Source organism: Nannospalax galili, unplaced genomic scaffold, assembly GCF_000622305.1.
Source record: "Nannospalax galili isolate Female #2095 unplaced genomic scaffold, S.galili_v1.0 scaffold255, whole genome shotgun sequence".
Lineage (NCBI taxonomy): Eukaryota > Metazoa > Chordata > Mammalia > Rodentia > Spalacidae > Nannospalax > Nannospalax galili.
This window is the reverse complement of record NW_008338999.1, coordinates 756,352-775,015: the sequence shown is the minus strand read 5'-3', so window position 1 is coordinate 775,015 and position 18,664 is coordinate 756,352. Positions and strand designations below refer to the sequence as shown.

The 18,664-nt window shown below is 43.8% G+C and overlaps 1 protein-coding gene across 3 annotated transcripts in view; it reads right to left on the bottom strand.

Moving 5' to 3' along the window:
* Slc44a3 (solute carrier family 44 member 3) overlaps window positions 1-18,664 on the bottom strand; it is an 82,951-nt gene that overhangs the window by 44,861 nt on the left and 19,426 nt on the right. For all 3 annotated transcript variants that reach the window (XM_017798324.2, XM_008833668.3, XM_029563824.1), the window contains 4 exons: window positions 14,416-14,576; window positions 12,493-12,582; window positions 10,754-10,878; window positions 9,810-9,996 (listed from right to left, as the gene is read on the bottom strand). In XM_017798324.2, coding sequence (XP_017653813.1) covers window positions 9,810-9,996; window positions 10,754-10,878; window positions 12,493-12,582; window positions 14,416-14,576 — 563 coding nt within the window. The remainder of the gene's footprint in view (window positions 1-9,809; window positions 9,997-10,753; window positions 10,879-12,492; window positions 12,583-14,415; window positions 14,577-18,664) is intronic.

The window sequence follows — 18,664 nt, the reverse complement described above, 5'->3', positions numbered from 1 at the left end:
AAGTTATTTATGACTGATTTCTGTGGACTGGAGCCATCTTTGTGTGTGTGTGTGTGTGTGTGTGTGTGTGTGTGAGAGAGAGAGAGAGAGAGAGAGAGAGAGAGAGAGAGAGAGAGAGAGAGAGAGAGAGACAGAGACAGAGAGACAGACAGACAGACAGAGATAGAGATGGAGACAGAGACACAGAGAGAGACAGAGACAGACAGAGTCAGAGAGAGGCAGCCATGGATTGCAGTACTACTATGTCTAGCTTTTATATGGGTTCTGGGGACCCAAACTCAGGTTTTCAGGTTTGCACAGCAAGAGCTTTTACTAAGGGAGCCATCTTCCCTACCCCTGAAACCATCTTTTGTTTGTGCCTCTGTCTTAGTGTTGCTGAGCTGTTTATAGATGTTTGCTGAGGGTAGGATTATTTACCTTCTCAATGCATTAGCTGGCATTTGGAGCAGATAATTCTGTGGAGTGTGGTGGTTGTCCTCCTATGCACTTAAGGAGCTTATTTTGCCTCTACACCTCGGTTATGACAATCCAAAACACCTTCTTATGCTGCCAACTGCCACTTGGGAAGAAATCACTGTAGGAGAACCATGGCGTTAAGCAAACCTCTTAGAGAATCAGGTACTGTTGTTTCAGGATGAAAGCCTGGGAACAGAGGTACTTAGTAGTCAGTGTTCCAGAGCCTGTAGGTGGGGCAGTCATGCTTATGCACACAGGTCTGCCCTCTCCTGGATGGCCATGTCAGTGCAGGTAGTATCCCCTTGGCAAACGTCCAGATGCTCTATGGCTGGTGCACTATAGCTACCCCTGCAGGTAGCTAGCTAGTATTAGTGAGAACTCTGCTGTGGCTGCATCCCAAGGATGATCCTCAAAGGATGATGGCAGACGAGGCCCTGAACTGGGAGAAGACTTGGTTCCAGGCTCAGATTTGACACATGTGGCATAGTTCTCATGGTAAAAGAAGGTGGAAAAGATGAATATGGGGCAGTGGTAACAGGCTTGGGCTTGGGAATCTCATCTCTGTACTGTTCCCTAGTGACTGAACAGCCACACCCACATTGTGGGACCTTCTGAAAATCTGCTTTTTCGCTATAGAGTGATGGCTGTTTCTCATTCTCTGGGTGACCCCATCTCATCACAGCTCTAAGTGTCATGCACACCAAGTGCAGTAAACAGATAAGGTGCTAAGAATACTGTGATATAGAGTTGAGTACAAATGAATTATAGCTAACATGATTCTAATGCTGAAATTAAACACTCAGGAGCATCTATTGACTGCTGATGTTACACTAACCATTAGCTTTTAGGAGGAAAAACAGTAGAAGCAAAAGAAAATCAGAAGATACCATTCGAGTGACTCAGAGGCACTCACCAGTCACCATGTGGTCTGTTCTCCTAATTTCCTTCTAGACAACTGTTTTTATAATTTCTCCTGTAACTACTAAGCCAATGATCTTGCTTCCTGTTGCTCTAGAAATAAGGCAACCAGAAAACCTCTGCTAGTGCCTCCTCCCCATGTGCACCTGTCAATATGTTCCAAATTTAACCTCCTCTCTTAAGATGATAAACTGCCCCCCGAGAACCTGAGGCCAACCTGCCCTTTCCCAGCTACTTAAAAAGATCTCTTCACCTGGGTATGGTGGTGCACCCCTTTAATCCCAGCACTGGAGAGACAGAGGTAGGTGGATCTGTATAAGATCAAGGCCAGCCTGGTCTACATAGTGAGTTCTAGGTCAGTTGGGGCTACAGGGAGACCCTGTCTCAAAAAGACAAAACCAAAAAATCTCTATCACAATATTCCCCTCTCCTAAACCATTCTAAACTATTCTCCATTTCTTACAAGTCTACTCTGAATCTTTTTTTCCTCCATCTGCCTCCCTATTTCTCCTTTTTCAAAGTCAAATTCCTCAAGATTGTCTGTACCTGCTCCTAATTCTTTTCCTCCTACCTTCTCTAAGATACTCCAATCATGACCCCTCCCCTAGTCTCTGAAACTCTTTGTCTGACCTCAAGGTTGTGGTGATAAATTCAGTGATGAAATCTTAGTTTTTACCTTACGTGAGACACTGAACCATTCACATAGCCTGGAAACCCTTCACCTGAATCCACGACACCACAGTCTTTTGTCACCCACTCCAGGCCTTCACATTCAGCCTCCTTTGTTACTCGTTCTCATCTTCAGAGCATATTTATTTATTTTAAAGCACTTGGGATTAAACCTAGGCAAGTGCTCTACCACTGATCTACATCCCCAGCCCTCCAGGGCATCTTACTATTGAAACATCTCAAAGCACAGTCCTTGGGTTTCTTCCTCCCTCTGTCTATGCTCATTCTTATTGGATGGTTTTCAATAATATTTATTTACTTGCTCCCCTGGAACTTCAGACTCACACAGATAACTGTCTAACTTAGAAATCTCCATCTATTTGTTTAAAAGATGATCTCCCCAAATTAATTTCTGATCTCCCCCTACAATGCTCCACTCCCTGCCCCATCTCACATAATGCCCATCTCGTCTTCCAACTGCTCAAGTTAAAACAACCACAACCACAACAAAACAACCCAGAATCACTGCCAACCACTTTTTCTTTTGCCTCCCCCATCTAATACGCCAGGAAATCCTACTGGCTCTAACTTTAAGGTAGACACAGAACCCAGCAAGTCACACTGCACCTACCCTGAACACATGACCATCAGCTACTATCCTGGCTGACTGCTGTTAAAATGAACATCAGGTCATGTTTCTATTCTCCTTGAAACCTTCCCCAAACTTCCCATGTCGCACCAAGGTTTCGGAAGGACTAACCAGTCCCTGGGATTTGACCCCATGCCCTCTCTGACTTCGTTTCTGAACCACAGTCTTCTTCAATGACACTATTCTAGCTGAATGGCCTTCCTTCCTGTGCCCTGGACTGCTGTCATCTTATTGGGTCTCTACCTGGGAGACCCATTCCTTCTCTTAGCCTACATCTCTTTTAAGTCTTTGTTCAAGTACTGCTTGCTCAATGAGTCACACCCATCCAAATTTAAAATCACATTCCTGTGTCCCCACGCATTCATTCTTCCTCGAGTTTGCTTACTTTTTTTCTATACCTCTTACCAACTATTAAGTTCTCCAGATTCATTTACTTACTTTACCTAATGCATGTTTTCCTCTACCTTCCAAACTGGAAGGAAAGCTACATTGTCCACATGTTTTAATAGGATCTTTAACACAGTAAATGTTCAGTAACTTTTTGTTGAATGAATGGATGGATGGATGGATGGATGGATGGATGGATGGATGAATGGAGAAATGGATGGACAATCCTCAAGTGACATATTTTATTAAAGAGGTTTGAGACAACTTTCTAGATCTCCCTGAACACATCAGAATAACCTGGCTCAAATTCATCATAAAGCTAGCTGTAGCCTGGATATTGTTGGAAAGCTTTAAAGCATTTTAAGATACTAAAATGGTGCACTGATCATTGAAAATGGCAGATTCTTAAAGGAGGCAGAACATCTGGTTAAGATAATTTCCTAGAGGGAGAAGGCTCCATTCATAACATGACTGTTTTGTAGCATATTCTGTGAATTTCCTTGGCTCTTTTCCAGAAAACTGGCCCAAGGGTCCAAGGGACTCTGTAGCATTTTGATCCTCAGCCTGCTGATGTTCCCCACTGGCTCCTGCCTCTGGTCTGGCAGCAGGACAATTAGGGAAAATAAGAGGAAAATCTCATTGTCTTTAATACTTAATGATTTCACCAAGTCAGCAGATAAGGCGTCCATTCAGGTGTGGCACACTGAACCAAGAAACGGGGAAGAAAAAGGCACGTTGCCCTCAGTGTTCTTACACTTGTGGGTAACAACACCTTTGTTTTGTTGTTCTTCATATTACTGAGCATCCTGTGACCTACAACACATTTACCCTCTCTTGTCACCTGTTAGAATGTAAGGACCTGTAGAGCAAGAGCTTTGATTTACTTATTTCTATACTTCCAGGACCTAAAGCACATAGTAGGCACACAATACAGCTCCAGTGCTGAGCACATAATAGGCAGGCAATGACTTTGTTGAATGAAAGACGAATATGAAAACAACAGACAAATATTTAAGCATGCCTAAGGAACGTACAGGCAATTTTCCAAGGGCTATAATACTGGAAACAAATTTTAAGAAGTAGTTTGGGGTGGAGAGCTGGGGTGAGAATTGGGAAGGGGTATGAATCCTAGAGTAGATCCCACAAGAGCCAGGCACGGAGCCATGCATGGGAACAGCTTTCCTCTGCATCGGCAAAAGGACCTGCACTTCTGAAAGGCACAGCCCCTACAGTTCTTTGTGTTTCTGGGAAAGAGTGTGGGCCACCAGCAGGCTTAGTGAAATAACTTCAGTTACCTTCTAGACATCTGATTATTTTCTTTGATACTCGGTCCTCAAATATATCCAGCAGAGGGGGGAAACCCTCCAGTGCTGAAGCTTGTATTAGCTATTCTGTAGTCAATGCTAATTCCTAATATAAAGAACATATGGTCCCTCATTTGCAAGGCAAAATTCTTGTTCCAGTTTAGCCTCATATCATTTTTCCATTGCATGAATGACAAGGGGGAAATGGAGAGGATTAAAACCCCAGGAAGTCCAGAGCAGCCAGGTCCTCTGATGGGAAACCTTATCTGAGCTGCTGCCTCCCCTCCAAGCCTGGCCCCATGCCTGCTCCAAGCACACTGTGTATGTACCTCACAGTAATCACCTCTTTCAATAGCAGTACAGACCCGGAGGCAACCCCACTCGCCAAATGGACCTTTTCCACTGTCTCAGCTCTGGGTTTACTGACCACCTTAGTGACTTCTGGGGGCATCCATACCATCTGGGCTCTTTCCAACTCACCAACAGCACCTGCTGGATCCTTAAGGTAACTACAAGTTTTACTTTTCTCCATTAGATTTTATTTGTTTTTTTGAGACAAGTCCCAGTAGTCTAATAAATGTCACTGCTTCTGGGATGTTCATGGGCCCTGCCCAGACCATCCTCAAAAAAAAAACACAAAAAACAAAAAACAAAACAAAAAAAAAACCCAACCAACCAAACAAAAAAAACCACCAAAAAACAGTTTCCAGTTTGTGAACTAGTTAACAGATTCATGTCATTATAAAAGAACTCCTCTGAACGAACATGACTCACCAAAGTTCACACACACACACACACACAGACATGCAGAGTTGCACCCTAGGCTGAGGAAGGAGCCTGCCCTCACTAAAAGGAAGTTAAGTGAGGCAAGAGGGACTGTGCACTAACCAGGTGAATCCTCCCCCAAGCTGTGGAAGCTGCTCACTTCTCTCACACACAGAGCTGGGGCATCTTCCCAAGGTCAAAAGGTGATGCAGTTGCTGGCCTGCCTGGATGGGGGCCAAGCCACTGACACTAGGTGAAAAGGCCTTGAAGAACAAAAGGGACTCTGTATGCTTGGGCAGTCCAGAAGGGTGTGGAAAGGAGAGGGGTGGCCTCAGGGGATGGACCAGTCTGGTTTCCTTGATGGGTGGGACTCCAACAGGGAGGGTGGGTGTTAGTGGTGAGGCACCTTCCCTGCTGTGAAGCCAAAGGTGAGCTTGCTTGGAGACTTGTGTTCTGTCCTAGGCACTCAGTTTTCTTCCTGCCCTTAAATTCCTCTCATTCAGGCTCATTTAGTTCTTTCCACTAACAGATAAACTGTCACACCCCAACACCCGGTCCTATGAAGGAAAGGTCCCAGAAAAAAATGTGTATCTTCAAACCGAACCTTCTGCAGGACTGATCAACCGACTGGAACTTCAATGATTGTGGAGTTTGGAATGTTGCTGGTCTAGAGCCTGAATTTATCTTGGGTCATCTCTAGTGCCTAAATAGAGACTCCTTGTCCACATCTGTGTCTGACTTGACATCTTATGACTAATAGATAAAAACCTTTTGGAATGTATTGACTTAGCAGACCACCAGCTTCCACCAACCCAAGGGCTAAGAAGCCTGCCAGACAGCATCTAAGAATTCTCCCTGCTTTGCTGTAAGTTGCCTCTCTGATGTTTCCACCAATATATTTGAAAAGTACCTGGTTTATTGCTTTCTTTGTTCTGTTACTCTAATAATTGCATCAAACTGCTACCATGTGGGAACATGTGAGCATTTGTGGTAACCTGAATCTGTGTTCCCGGGCCATGGTCACTCATATTTGGCTCCAGAATAAATTATCTCTTTTCCCCTCTGCTGCAAGAGTTGTATATTTGTGTCGACATTCCTGTGAGGTGGCTGTGGAAAAAGAGGCTATCCAAAGAATGACTACCTGCCTCTGCTTTTGCACTCAGCCCTTGTTAGTCCTGGGCCTGACTTGGACTCCAGCAATAAGATGTCAGTGGGTGTCGAGCTAGAAGCTCAGTCTCAAGTCAGCTTCGGTGCTGTAACTCCCTGACATCACCTTTAACTCTCAGGACTGGGCTTTCTCCTTGGCACCTGAGACCAGGTCCTCTCCTTTCCTGTCTTGGCCTCCGAGTCCCTCTTTGCTTTTTCTCTGTGCTCAGATACGCTGACCATTTCCAGCCTATTCACTTGCAAAGTGGGTCAGTGCCTCATTCGGGAAGTGAGGTGGTGGAAAGGGTGTGGGCTGTACACTAGAGCTCTGAAGTCAGAGAGCCATCACATCTCCTTGCTACTGGATCATCAACTAATGACCTACAGGAACTTTAATTTTCTTGCCTAAAACTTGGGAATAGCATACAAGTTACAAGGGGATTGTGGTGCTCCAGAGGAGAACGTAGGAAAGTACCCAGTATGGAGTTGCATACTGGGTACTTTCCAGTACAGGCTCACTCTCCTCTGTGCACCAAAGCCTTTGCTCTGCCTTCTGACAGAGCTGAGGTTACTTTGACTCAGTAAGCCACAGGAAGACTCTTCAGGGATGCTGTAGTAGAGATTTCCCTTTCTTCTGGGTGACAGACCCTCAGCGTTTTTAACTCTGCACAGTTGGCCCACCTGAAACATTTCCCAACCTCCTTAGCATGGGGTTACTGTGTCCCTTGGATCTGGCCAGTGGGGGTAGGTAGAAGTGCTCCCTGTGACTTCCGAGAGGAGGGATGCACATTTTCCTTCCTTTGACATTCATTAAGGGCTGGGATGAATCATGGTGGTTGGAGCCCCAGTGGCCCTTTCAACACGAGGTGGAAGGAACAGGTAGAAATTGTAGAACAGGAAGGCTTTGGGATCTTCTTGTGGACTTCATCCATATGAGACAGAATTACCTTGTATCTTTCAGTTTTCTTTAACTTCAGTTCTCATTTTGATTATTATAGTCTCTCTGCTTGACTAAGGTTTCTCCTTGGGTATTTATTGGAACTTCACTGCAGGCCTTCAGAAAGCCTTCAGAGGCCTGCGGCAGAAGAGAGGGTGCCCCCGTGGCATTTCTGAATCTGGAAACATGGGTTTCCAAGGGCTGCAAATTCCAGGGAGCCCGAGGAGCATCTTGACTCTGAAGTGTGAGTTAATGCCAGAGGAGAGGCAAGGGAACCCACTTTACTAGAATCTATAATTCAGAAGCTGTTGTTAAACATGTATGTATATACATACACATATACATATTATGCAGGAGCATGCATATTGCCTTCATTGAATGGAGTTAATAAGGGAGAAAATAAATTTGATAGCACATTAAGGAACTGCACCAGCCTTATTGATGTGGCATCTGAAGCTGTTCTTACCTGCCTGATGGCCTCAGAGAGCAATCCACAGCTTTGTACTTACAGCAGGGTGTGAATCTGGGCTACCACCAAATCAAATATAGACTATTCCCAGAACGGTCTAGTGTGGCACACAGACCAGTGGCCTGTCCTCACACTGCTTGTGACCAGTTTGGAAAGAGGTGGGGACTTCAGTCAGGATGAAGAGCTGCTTCATCACTGAGCAAATTGTTTCTTCCAGTTCACATTTTCTTATATGTGTATATGCATGTGTGTGTGTTTATGCATGTGCACATGTGTGTGGGTACATATGTACGTGTACACATGCATGTCAACCTCAAGTGCCATTCCTCAGGCAGTATCCAATTGACTTGTTTTTTTGAGGCAGGGCCTCTCAGTGGCCTAGAACTTGACAAAGGCCAAGCTGGCCAGCCAATGAGTCTCAGGGATCTCCCTGTTTCTGCTTCCCCGGGACTGAAATTTTAAGCAAGTACCACGATATTCTCTCTCTCTCTCTCTCTCTCTCTCTCTCTCTCTCTCTCTCCATTCCTTCATTCCTTCCTTTCTTTTTTAATTAGAATTACTTTTTAGGGGCTGGAGAGATGGCTCAGCAGTTAAGAACACTGTTCTTGAGGAAGACTCGGGTTTGAATCCCAGCACTCACGTGGCAGTTAACAATTGTCTGTAACTCCAGTTCTAGGGGATCTGACAGTCTCTTCTGTCCTCCATGGGCATTGCACGACATGGGTGCACTTACTCACATGCAGGTATAACACCCATACACATAAAAACTAAAAAAAAGAAGAATTCCTTTTAAAAAATAACATGATTACATTGAAAAACTTTGTATAGATTTTGGAATTTGGAAAGGGAGTGAATGCTAAATTCACATTACACTAGTGTGGGTTCTGAGGATTAAATTCAGGTCCTTATGCTTGTAAGACAACCACTTTACAGACTGAGCTATCTCCCTAGCCCCTAACATGTTCCTTTTGGAGAAGGATTTGCTCAGTGAGGGCAGCAATGGAATGATACACTCTCTGAACACAGGCTCTCTACCCAGTTGCAGACAGCATTTGAGTGGCACTGCTACAGAATATGGCTGTGTTATTAGGGAACATTAAATACATATACATACACCTATCCCATCTGTCCTTCCATCCATCCATCCATCTATCCACCCACCCATCTATCCATCCATCCACCCACCCACACATCCAGACACCCACACACCCATCCACATACCCACACACCCACATATACACCCATCCATCTACCCACCCACACATTTATCCATCCATCCATCCATCCATCCATCCATCCACTTGGTCCTTCTCCACACCAAATAAAATCAGACTCTCTGAGGATGGGTCCACATATTGGTATGACAATAGAGCAGCAAAGTTTCTTCTGAGCAAGATTCTTGCTGGAGACACAGCACTGGGATATGACAGGAGGAAGGAGACCTCAGAGCTGCCTTTTCAAAATCAAAGTGATATGAGCATCTATATGCGCTTATTTAGACTTAAGCTGCCCTTGTTGGGCACAACAAATTTTAGCAAGAGTCTTACCTGGTTCTTTGTCATTTATTATGTACCAATTTGCTGGGGCTAGTGAATGACCTTGAGCAATTTAAACCTGGAGTTTTATTTTTTTTAAGTCAGGGTTTCATGTAGCCCAAACTGGCTGTAGCTGAGGATGATCTTAAATTTCTCATCTTCCTGCCTCTGTTTCCCAAGCGCTCATATTATATGTATGTATCACCACACCTGGTTTATAAGTGCCGGCAATCAAACCCAGGGCTTCTTGTATCCTAGGCAAGGGCTCTGTCAACTAAGCTGTATTCTCTGGTCCAACCTGGAATATTTAATAGTTTCTTTCTATCAGCTTTGGTTTATACTGTAGTTTTTCCTAAGTTTTCAGTCCCGACTGAATTTGTTATTAGCTCATGAAACCCAGCTTATCCAAAGCCAATACAAAATCGGAAAAATTTCTCACTTCCTTCTAGGACAGTGTGCCCCTTGCTCTACCACTGTTGCCACCAAACACCTCATAGAAACAGGCTGATGATTCCCAAATGGTGGCATCTATGCATGACTCCAAGGGAATGGAATCATACCCACTGTCCCTTACCAGCAGTTCCCAGGCTCAGCAGCACAGCCACCCAGAGGACCCAGAAGAAAATGAGGATGGCGAATGTCCACAGTGGCTGGAACAGCAGGAAAGGACAGCTGCTGATGGCTTTATTTGTGACTTGGAAAAGGTCAACTGTCAATTTCATTCTCTTTCTGAGGACAAAAATCAAGACGAGTAGAATAGCCTGGTGAGAAAGGAATTAGAGTGAATTACTGTGAAATGATGAGGAATTGGCCAGAGCTTAAAATAAACTCTACTGGTGTCTCATCAAGCAGCTTTATTTATGATATTCACTACTTCTGTTAGAGCAGAACAGATACATTTTCAAGCACTAACTGAACCCCTACTGTGTGCTGGGCTCTATATGAAATCCTACAGACGTAATAATGGACAAAGCCTAGTCCCTCCTAGAGGAGTGTACATGTGGTTAGAGAGCAAGAGAAGGTGAGACTAAGATCATTTAAGAGTCAAGTAGCTGTTTTCCATTTCCCCTCCTCCACACAAGATACTCAGAGACGAGCTGCAGACAGAATATAATTACAGAGTTAAGAGACAATGAGTTCATCTCAAAGCAACCCTCTTGCCATTCCACTGGCTTTTCCCTCCCTGTACAGAAATAACTACAAGTCTCCCAGATTAAAGAAACCGCCTCCTTCACCCCCACGTCCACCAGCCTTCTCTGCTGTGTCTTCATGGTCAAGCTTCTCCCTTGTCTATGGTCACCCCCCGCCCCACTTCCACACCCTAACTCACTCCTCAGTCACCACAAATTCTCTGACCTCAACACTCTCCTGAAACTGCTCTCCCTAAGGTCACACCTGTGGCCTCCTAGGTGGTAAGTCTCATGGAACATTCTGAGTTGTTTCAGGCTGGAATTCAGTCGCTTGAATCTCAGAGCTGAGTGAGGTTGGCTACTCAGCTTCTGGAAGGGCATGTCTTACCGTGATGACTGTGGTGACAATGGCAAAGGCCAGCACACACTTCATATTCTGCCTCTCTGTGTCCAATTCTATGCTGAGGTCGTTGGTATAGTCATAATACAGCCACCATAAGACTCCACAGACAACTAAAAAACAAAACAGCAGCAGGCTCAGTACATATGTCCTCAGATGCCTTTCCCTTCTCCTCACATACATCCAGACCCACTCCCCCAGAAGTCCAGGCACTGCTGGCTGACCCAGTGGTCCTGTCCAGTGGGTCCCAGAGGCTTTTCCACCCACTATTTGTCTCTAGGTGAGTGGGGCAGAGCCAGGTCAGCCCGCAGAGACAACTTGCTGGTACCTGGGCAGCTGCTGGTCTTTGGCACACCTGGGGAGGTGAATGCAGAACACGGGTCTAGCCCACAGGTTGGATCTGAGAGTGATCAAGAAGGAACTAACACCAACAGCATGGAGAGGGGTATGAATTAGAGTTCAAGGCCTAGAGTGTTCACATAGCTCTCCTGGCAACAGGACCCTGAATACTGTCTTCTTACCTTCAAAGTCAGGTGATTTTCATAGACATGGGAACTATGGGAACTATGTAAGTCAGTTGACTGAAGATGTGCCTTTGAAGGGCATATGGGGACACTAGTTCTCTGCTTCCTGGTAGCCATGAGGTAAGCAGCTTTGCCATGTGTTCCCACCATGAGAACACAACCACATAGCCCAGTGACCATGAATGGAGCTCTCTGAAACTGTGGGTCATAATATATCTTCTTTTTAATTGATTTGTACAGGTATTTTGTCACAGTGATGAAAAGCTGACTAACCCAAGAATTCAAGGCTCCACATCCCTACAGCAATTGGAAAACATGGCTTCTGTCCCTCAGATAACCTTTTCAAAAACTCCTGGGGAGACTCACAAGCCATCAACAGATAGGGTCCCCAGATTTCTGTTCCTGCTCAGACTTGCTCTTCAGACTGGCCAGGGTTTTTTGTGTGACAACTTTGGGCATCCATACGCCCAAGCAAAAGTATAGTCCAGAAGAAATCCTTCGAAATGCTCCCAACAGACTAGAATTCTTTCTTTTTAAAAAATATTTTATTTACTATTTTTATTTTATGTGTATGAGTATATTGTCTGCATGCATGTAAGTGCACCCCTGTCATGCAATGCCTGTGGAGGTCAAAGAGGGCATTGGATCCCCTGGAACTGGAATTATGGATGGTTGTTAGCTGCCATGGGAGTGGTGCTGGGAATAGAACCCAGGTTCTCTGCAAGAGCAGACAGTGCTCTTAACCACTGAGTCATCTCTCCAGCCCTCTGGAATTCTTTCTTAATATGCCGGTAAAATATACGTGGTTGTTTTTTTTTTTTTTTTTTTTTTTCTCCAGTGCTGAGGATTGAATGAAGGGCCTTGTGCATGCTTGGCAATCATTCTGTGCTCAGCTACGTCCCCAGCCCAATTTTATGGATACCAGGATCACTCAGTTGGCAGGCTTATCTCAGGGACTACCTGGTAGAGAAGAATCAAGGAAGACAGATTGGACATCACTGCTGCTCTTTGTGAGACATAAGCAACTCCTATTGTCCTCCCTGGCTTGCTTTTTCTCATATGCAAAATGATGGGAGTTGGACTGGAAACCCTCTAAGACTCCATTTAGCTTAAAAAAAAAAAAAAGCCACCTTTTAAATTCTATACTTAATAGAAAGGCTTTTCATTTACTCAAAACCAAATTGGTCCAGTGGAAATACTTACACAGCAATCCTAAAATAACCAACGAAATAATAATGTGAACCAGAAGAGTGGTGATGAATCGGTAGGTGAACATCAAGGCCAGAGACAAGGCTGAAAAGGTAAACAAAGCACATGAAACCCAACAACAAGGAAGGAGACGGGGAGGAGAGGGAGAAGGGGGAGGAGAGATAGGAGGGGGAGGAGGGAGGAGGGGGAGGAGGGGGGAATGGTGCTGATCACAGAACTGTGATGACCAAGCCCTCCAGAAAGTGGGGGTTGACAGGCTGACTCAACATCCACATATCTTGGGAAACCTACCAAATACCAAATAAAAATGACAATATGCCAAATGAGGTACGTAATGCAAATTTAGTCAGGTTCAGTAAGCAGGATGCCAAACATGCTAGTATTCTTCTTGAGTTTAAATCATAAAAAGTCACCTTGAGTTAAATCATTATTATTTGAATAAATAATAAAAAGGTGAATCTCTATGAGTTTGAGGCCAGCCTGGTTCATGTAGCAAAATCCAGGGCAGTCAAGGCTACATAGTAAGACTCTGACTAAAAACCAAACCAAACCAAAACCTTAAAATGTTTTTAGATACTTTTATTAAATCTGAAAGAATAATACCCTTAAAATGAAAAAAATTCAAATTCTAATTATTAAATAAACTACATGTAAAATATTGCATTTCATATTCCAGTATTTGGGCTTTTATGCTTCTGAAATTTTCTAAATATTTCAATGACTCTATGAACACTGTTTCTCCTCAGTAAAAAGTTAGGAGTGCATACAGACATTTCAGGATTGTGGCTCTCACCAATATGACTAACATGGGTTTTGGAATCAGATCTGGGGTTGAGTCTCAGCTCTGCCACTTTTTTTTACAAACCTTTCCACAACCATGGCCAAGACACTTAGCCTCTTAAGTCTCAGTTTCCTTTCTAAACGTGGAGCAAAATCCTGATGAGATTTCAGTGAGTTTAGACTAAGCACAATGCTTGGCACATGCTATGTGCTCAGTAAACAATACTGTTAGAATCACGAGTCTAACAAGGAAACAGGCCTTGCGGGGACATTAGGCCATTGACTCTGTTCTGGCCTTTTCTCCTATCTATGGTTGCCACACTAGTATCTAGAAGTCAAAGCAGGGTCGTTCTCTACCTAAATAAGAAGTCTGGAAGTTATGTAATGTTGCAGTGAAGCTTCTTCAAGCATTCAGGATTCAGTAAGCTTTTGTAAACAGGCAGTCACATGTTAAAGGCTGACCAGAGTCTCTTTCAACCCCAAGGTTGGAGGGCTGCTCTTGGAAAGGGGCTGGGTAGGTAGGAAGCTCCAACTATTGCCCAAAGCAACAGAGTACATTATCCTGTTCATATAGGAAACTGGCTCTTAACTGTCTCAGCAAGGTGAAACACAGAGCCTGGGAAGCCAGAGGAAGAGAGGGGAGCTGCTTTTAGGAAAACAGCCAAGGAGGCTCAAAGCAGGTAGGTCCCTATCAAGGGCTGGCATTCTGGGCATTGCATTCTGACACGGACTATGACGGACAGGGGCTCCTTCCCTTGTTCACCCAGCAGCCTTCTGATCTGGCAGGAGGCACAGCAGAGCTGGTTTCTGGTGCCCCTGATACTTGTACTTTTCATGGCTAATTCATAAGCTGGCTATCTGCTTTATTTGCCTATCTCTTATGCAGAACAAAAGACTAGAAGAAGGTCAAAATATTAACTCAGTTCCGCCCAGTGCAGCCAATGGCAGGAAGCCATCCGGTCTTACTCCATTTTACTGCCCTATGTCCATACTTGAACCTGAAACACTGACCATATCTATAAAGAAAACAAATATGAAACTTTATATTTAAGTCAAAAATGCCCATTTTCATCACACTACATATTTAAGTGCTAGAAAATTTGGCATTCCATACAGTTACTAAAATAAAAGAATTACCTAAGGCAAGGGTACACAAACCAAGGATGGTGTCTCTTCCTGACATTATTCCACTTAGAATTCGATGGAGGTTGTCAGCGTCATTTATCAACACTGATGCAAATAAGGAATAGCATTCGGGTGTCTGAGGGATGCACCGGTTAAATAAGGGAAAAGATTTGCTGAAAATAAAAGGTAGAATTGATGGCAATAATGTTATTTCTCTTTAAAATATGTATATATTTAAAATTTTCAACATTCCCAAACCATAAGCTCTATAATTTTAAAAAATATTTTATTTATTATTTTTATTTTATGTGTATCAGTGTATTGCCGGTATGTGTGTGAGTGCACCTGTGTTGTGCAATGTCTATGGAGGTTAGAAGAGGGCATAGGATCCCCTGAAACTGGAGTTATGGATGGTCATTAGCCACCATGTGGATGCTGGGAATTGAACCCAGGTCCTCCGCATGAGCAGTCAGTGCTCTTAACTGCTGAGCCATCTCTCCAGCCCCAGTATAAGCTCTATAATTATAAAAAGGGGGTTATGTGATGGTTCAGTGAGTAAAGACGCTTGCCTTGCAAGCCTGATGACCTGAGTTAGATTCCCAGAATTTATGTAAACATGCAAGGAGTGAACTGATTCCACAAAGTTCTCCTCTGACCTCCACATGCCCACCACAGCACACATGCATGCGAGTACACACACATAAATAAAATATTAAAATTTAATGAAAAAGGAGTTCAGCAACCCACTTGCAAAGCACATCTTAGAAAGCCAGGCATCCTTCCTCTACAACAATGATTAGTTGAAGCTTGGGATGAGAAACTGATAAGGGGAACCCTTAAAAGCCAAAAACATACACTCCAGGAAATATAGTTATTTTGGGGGGCCGGAATCTAGACCTTTCCTGTATGTTAGTCAAGTGCTCTGCCACTGAGTTATACCCCCAGCCCAAGGAGTATCATTTATAAAGTAAAATTGTACCTATTTAAGAGGTGTAATGTGATGTTTTGAATATAAATGCATATTGTGAAATGATTACTCCAGGCAAACATTGACCTATTATCTCACATAGTTACCATTGTTTTCTGTTTTAATTAATTAATTATATGATTAATTTTTGGTGTGTGTATGTGTGCATATGGGGGTGCTTGTAGATTCATATAGGGCACCCGAGTGTCCTCAGGAGCACCGTCTACCTCACTTGAAACAGGGTCTCTTGTTTGCCTGGAGCTCACCAATCAGGCTCAACTACCTGGCCAGTGAGCCCTGGGGATTCTCCTCTCTCTGTCTCCCCAGACCTGGATTAGAAATGTGTACCACCATGCCCAGCCTTCTCATGTGGGTTCAGGGGATTGAACTCGGGACCTCATGATATTGCTGTTGTTGTTGTTGTTTTGAGACAGGATCTCCCTGTAGCCCCAACTGGCCTGGAACTCACTATATAGACCATGCTGGCCTCAATCACACAGAGATTTACTTGCCTCTGCCTCCTGAGTGCTGGGACTAAAGGCATGAGCCACTATGCCTGGCCTTTTTTAGAAGTAGGGAACAACATTTTGAATTCTTGTGTTTTGGTCCTTCTTAGACTATCAACTCCAGCATAGAAATAAATTGTTCCTCCTTTTCTTTGTGTGTATGTTATATGTACATGTTCATATGTGTGTTCACAGGTGTATGTACATGTGTGGAGGCCAGATGTTGATGTCACCTGACTTCCTCTGTTGCTATCTATCTTTTTTGAAAGATTTATTTTATTTTTAATCGTGTATGTGTGTATGTACATGCATGTGGGTGCGGTGCCCAAGGAGGCCAGAGACAGCAGATTCCCCTGGAGCTAGAGTTACAGGAGGTTGTGAGCTGCCTGACATGGATGCTGGGAATCAAACTCAGGTGTTCTGCCAGAATAGTAAGTTCTCTTAACTGCTAAGCCATCTCTCCAGACTTCTACCTTGTGTTCTGAGACAGGGTCTCTTCACTGAACCTGGAGTTCATTCATTGCCTCAACTGACTGGCCAGTGAGCTCCAGGGAGCCTCCTGTCCTCACTCTCTCAGTGCTGGGGTTACAGGTGCATGCCACTGTGTTCAGATTTTATGTGGGGACTGGGCTTCTGAACTCAGGTCCTCATGCTTGAGCAGTAAGTACTTTACCTGTTGAGCCATCTCCCCAGCCCCCAAGTTACATTTCTTTAAGCAATAGTTAGGGGCATGGGCTGGGCCAAGGAGAAACTGTATCAATGGCAGTGGAGGCTTACTTCTGTCCTCTTTAGAAAGTTAAACAAAGCTTGAGAGTCATGTGATATCCAGAGTAGATGTTTAATAAACAAATAATAAATGTATAACTGATACCTTCAGTCAGTCAGTGTGAAAGCTTTTTTTTTGGGAATCCTTTCTGAAATATAGAAATGCCCAGGAATACCCATTCCAAAGAAACCTCATGAAGCCATAGATTCCTTCACACTCCCTGTTCTCCCCCAACCCCTGTGGACCCCAAAGAGTGGGGAAAAAAATCCCAGTCTAAGAGGTACTGGATTATCTAACAAGTTGTTGAAAACCTAGGTAGCTGCCAGACATGATGGCCTATGCCTTTAATCCCAGCACTTCGAAGGCAGAGGCAGGTGGATATCTGTGAGATCAAGGCTAGCCTGGTCTACAAAGTATGTTCTAGTCCAGGGAGTCTCTGTCTCAAACATAAGAATGAAAAATAAAGGACTCAGAGGTTAAGAGCACTGACTGCTCTTGCAGAGGACCCAGGTTCAGTTCCCAGCACCCACATGGCAGCTAACAACTGTCCATAACTCCAGTTCCAGGGGAATCCGATGCCCTCTTCTGACCTCTATAGGCACTGCACAACACAGGTGCACTTACACACATACAGAAAATACACTCATACACATAAAATAATAAAAAATAAAGAAAGAAAAGAAAACCTAGGTAGCCACCTTTTTAAAAAATGTATGAAGAGGAAACAAAAAAGTCCCCAAATGGAAACAATAGGGTCACATTGTTGTCAGAAAAGATGACCTCTGAAACTCCTGGTGAAGCCTACCATGGAATGTACAGAAGAATCTTCATTGGGCAGTCAGGATATTCTAGAAAGAATTCCAGAGTCACTGAATAGTGATTTAACTGAAGAGTAACACAGTGGGAAAATGAAATTTAAATGAAAGTTTTGAAGTGGTAGAACATTCACATGATTCAGTTCTAAAAGGTACAATAAACTATCGCTCCAGCAGCTGCCCTTCCTTGTGTCCGAGGCACTGGGCTGGGAACCATTGTTGGTTTCTTGTACCTCATTCTAGAGACATTTTACAGCGTGTGTAAATGTAACAGGAAATCCAAATGGAAGTGTGCGACTGAACTTGAAGATAACAAAAATCATACTCCCCAAACGAGAAGCAGGGCCCACTATGTAGAGCTTGCCAAAAAAGAGGGAGGGGAAAATGAGTTAGATTTTTCTTAACTTGTACGTTCACATCAAGAACATAAAAGGGTTGGGAGTTGGTTAAAAGGGCATTTTGAAAGATAAACTTTTAATTTTGGAGCAATATTAGAGTTACCGAAAACCCTTAAAGATGGAACAGAGAGTACTGTGACCCTCGGCTCGCTTTCCCCTCATGTTAACATTTCATGTAACCACAGCACATTTGTGAGGGTTCAGCCTTAACCTTGGCAGTGTGCTATTAGCTAAACTACAGAGTTTATTTGGATTTCATCCTATTCCACTAATGTTCTTTTTTCTGTTCCAGGATCTAATTCAGGATATCATGTTGCATCTAGTTGTCATGACCTTCTTTGGTCTGTCAAGTTTTGTGGTTTTTTCTTTTTCATGACCTTGCTATTTCTGAAGATTCTGAGTAGATGATTTGTAAAATCTCCCTCTGCTTATAGAATTTCACTAGTGTTTTCTCATGATTAGACTGCAGTTACAGATTTGGGGGAAGGTGTCACCATCAGACAATATGCTCTTCTCAGGGACTCTCCTCAGAGAACCAGCAAGGTGACATCACTGTGAAATTGACTCTCATTAAGTTTGTCATTTTTCCCTTTCATCCCCTGTTCTTTGGAAATGAATCATTAAGTTGCTTCCTTTCAAGGAGAGGGAACTTAAGTTCCACCTCCTGAGGAAGGCTTATTATTTGGGATTCTTCTGCAAAGATTTATCCCCTTTCTTCCATTTATTTACTTGTTCAGTTAACTATCAGCTCTCCTCCTTCTCCCCCTCCCTCTCCCCCTCCTCATTCTGCTCTTTCTCCTCCCCCTCCC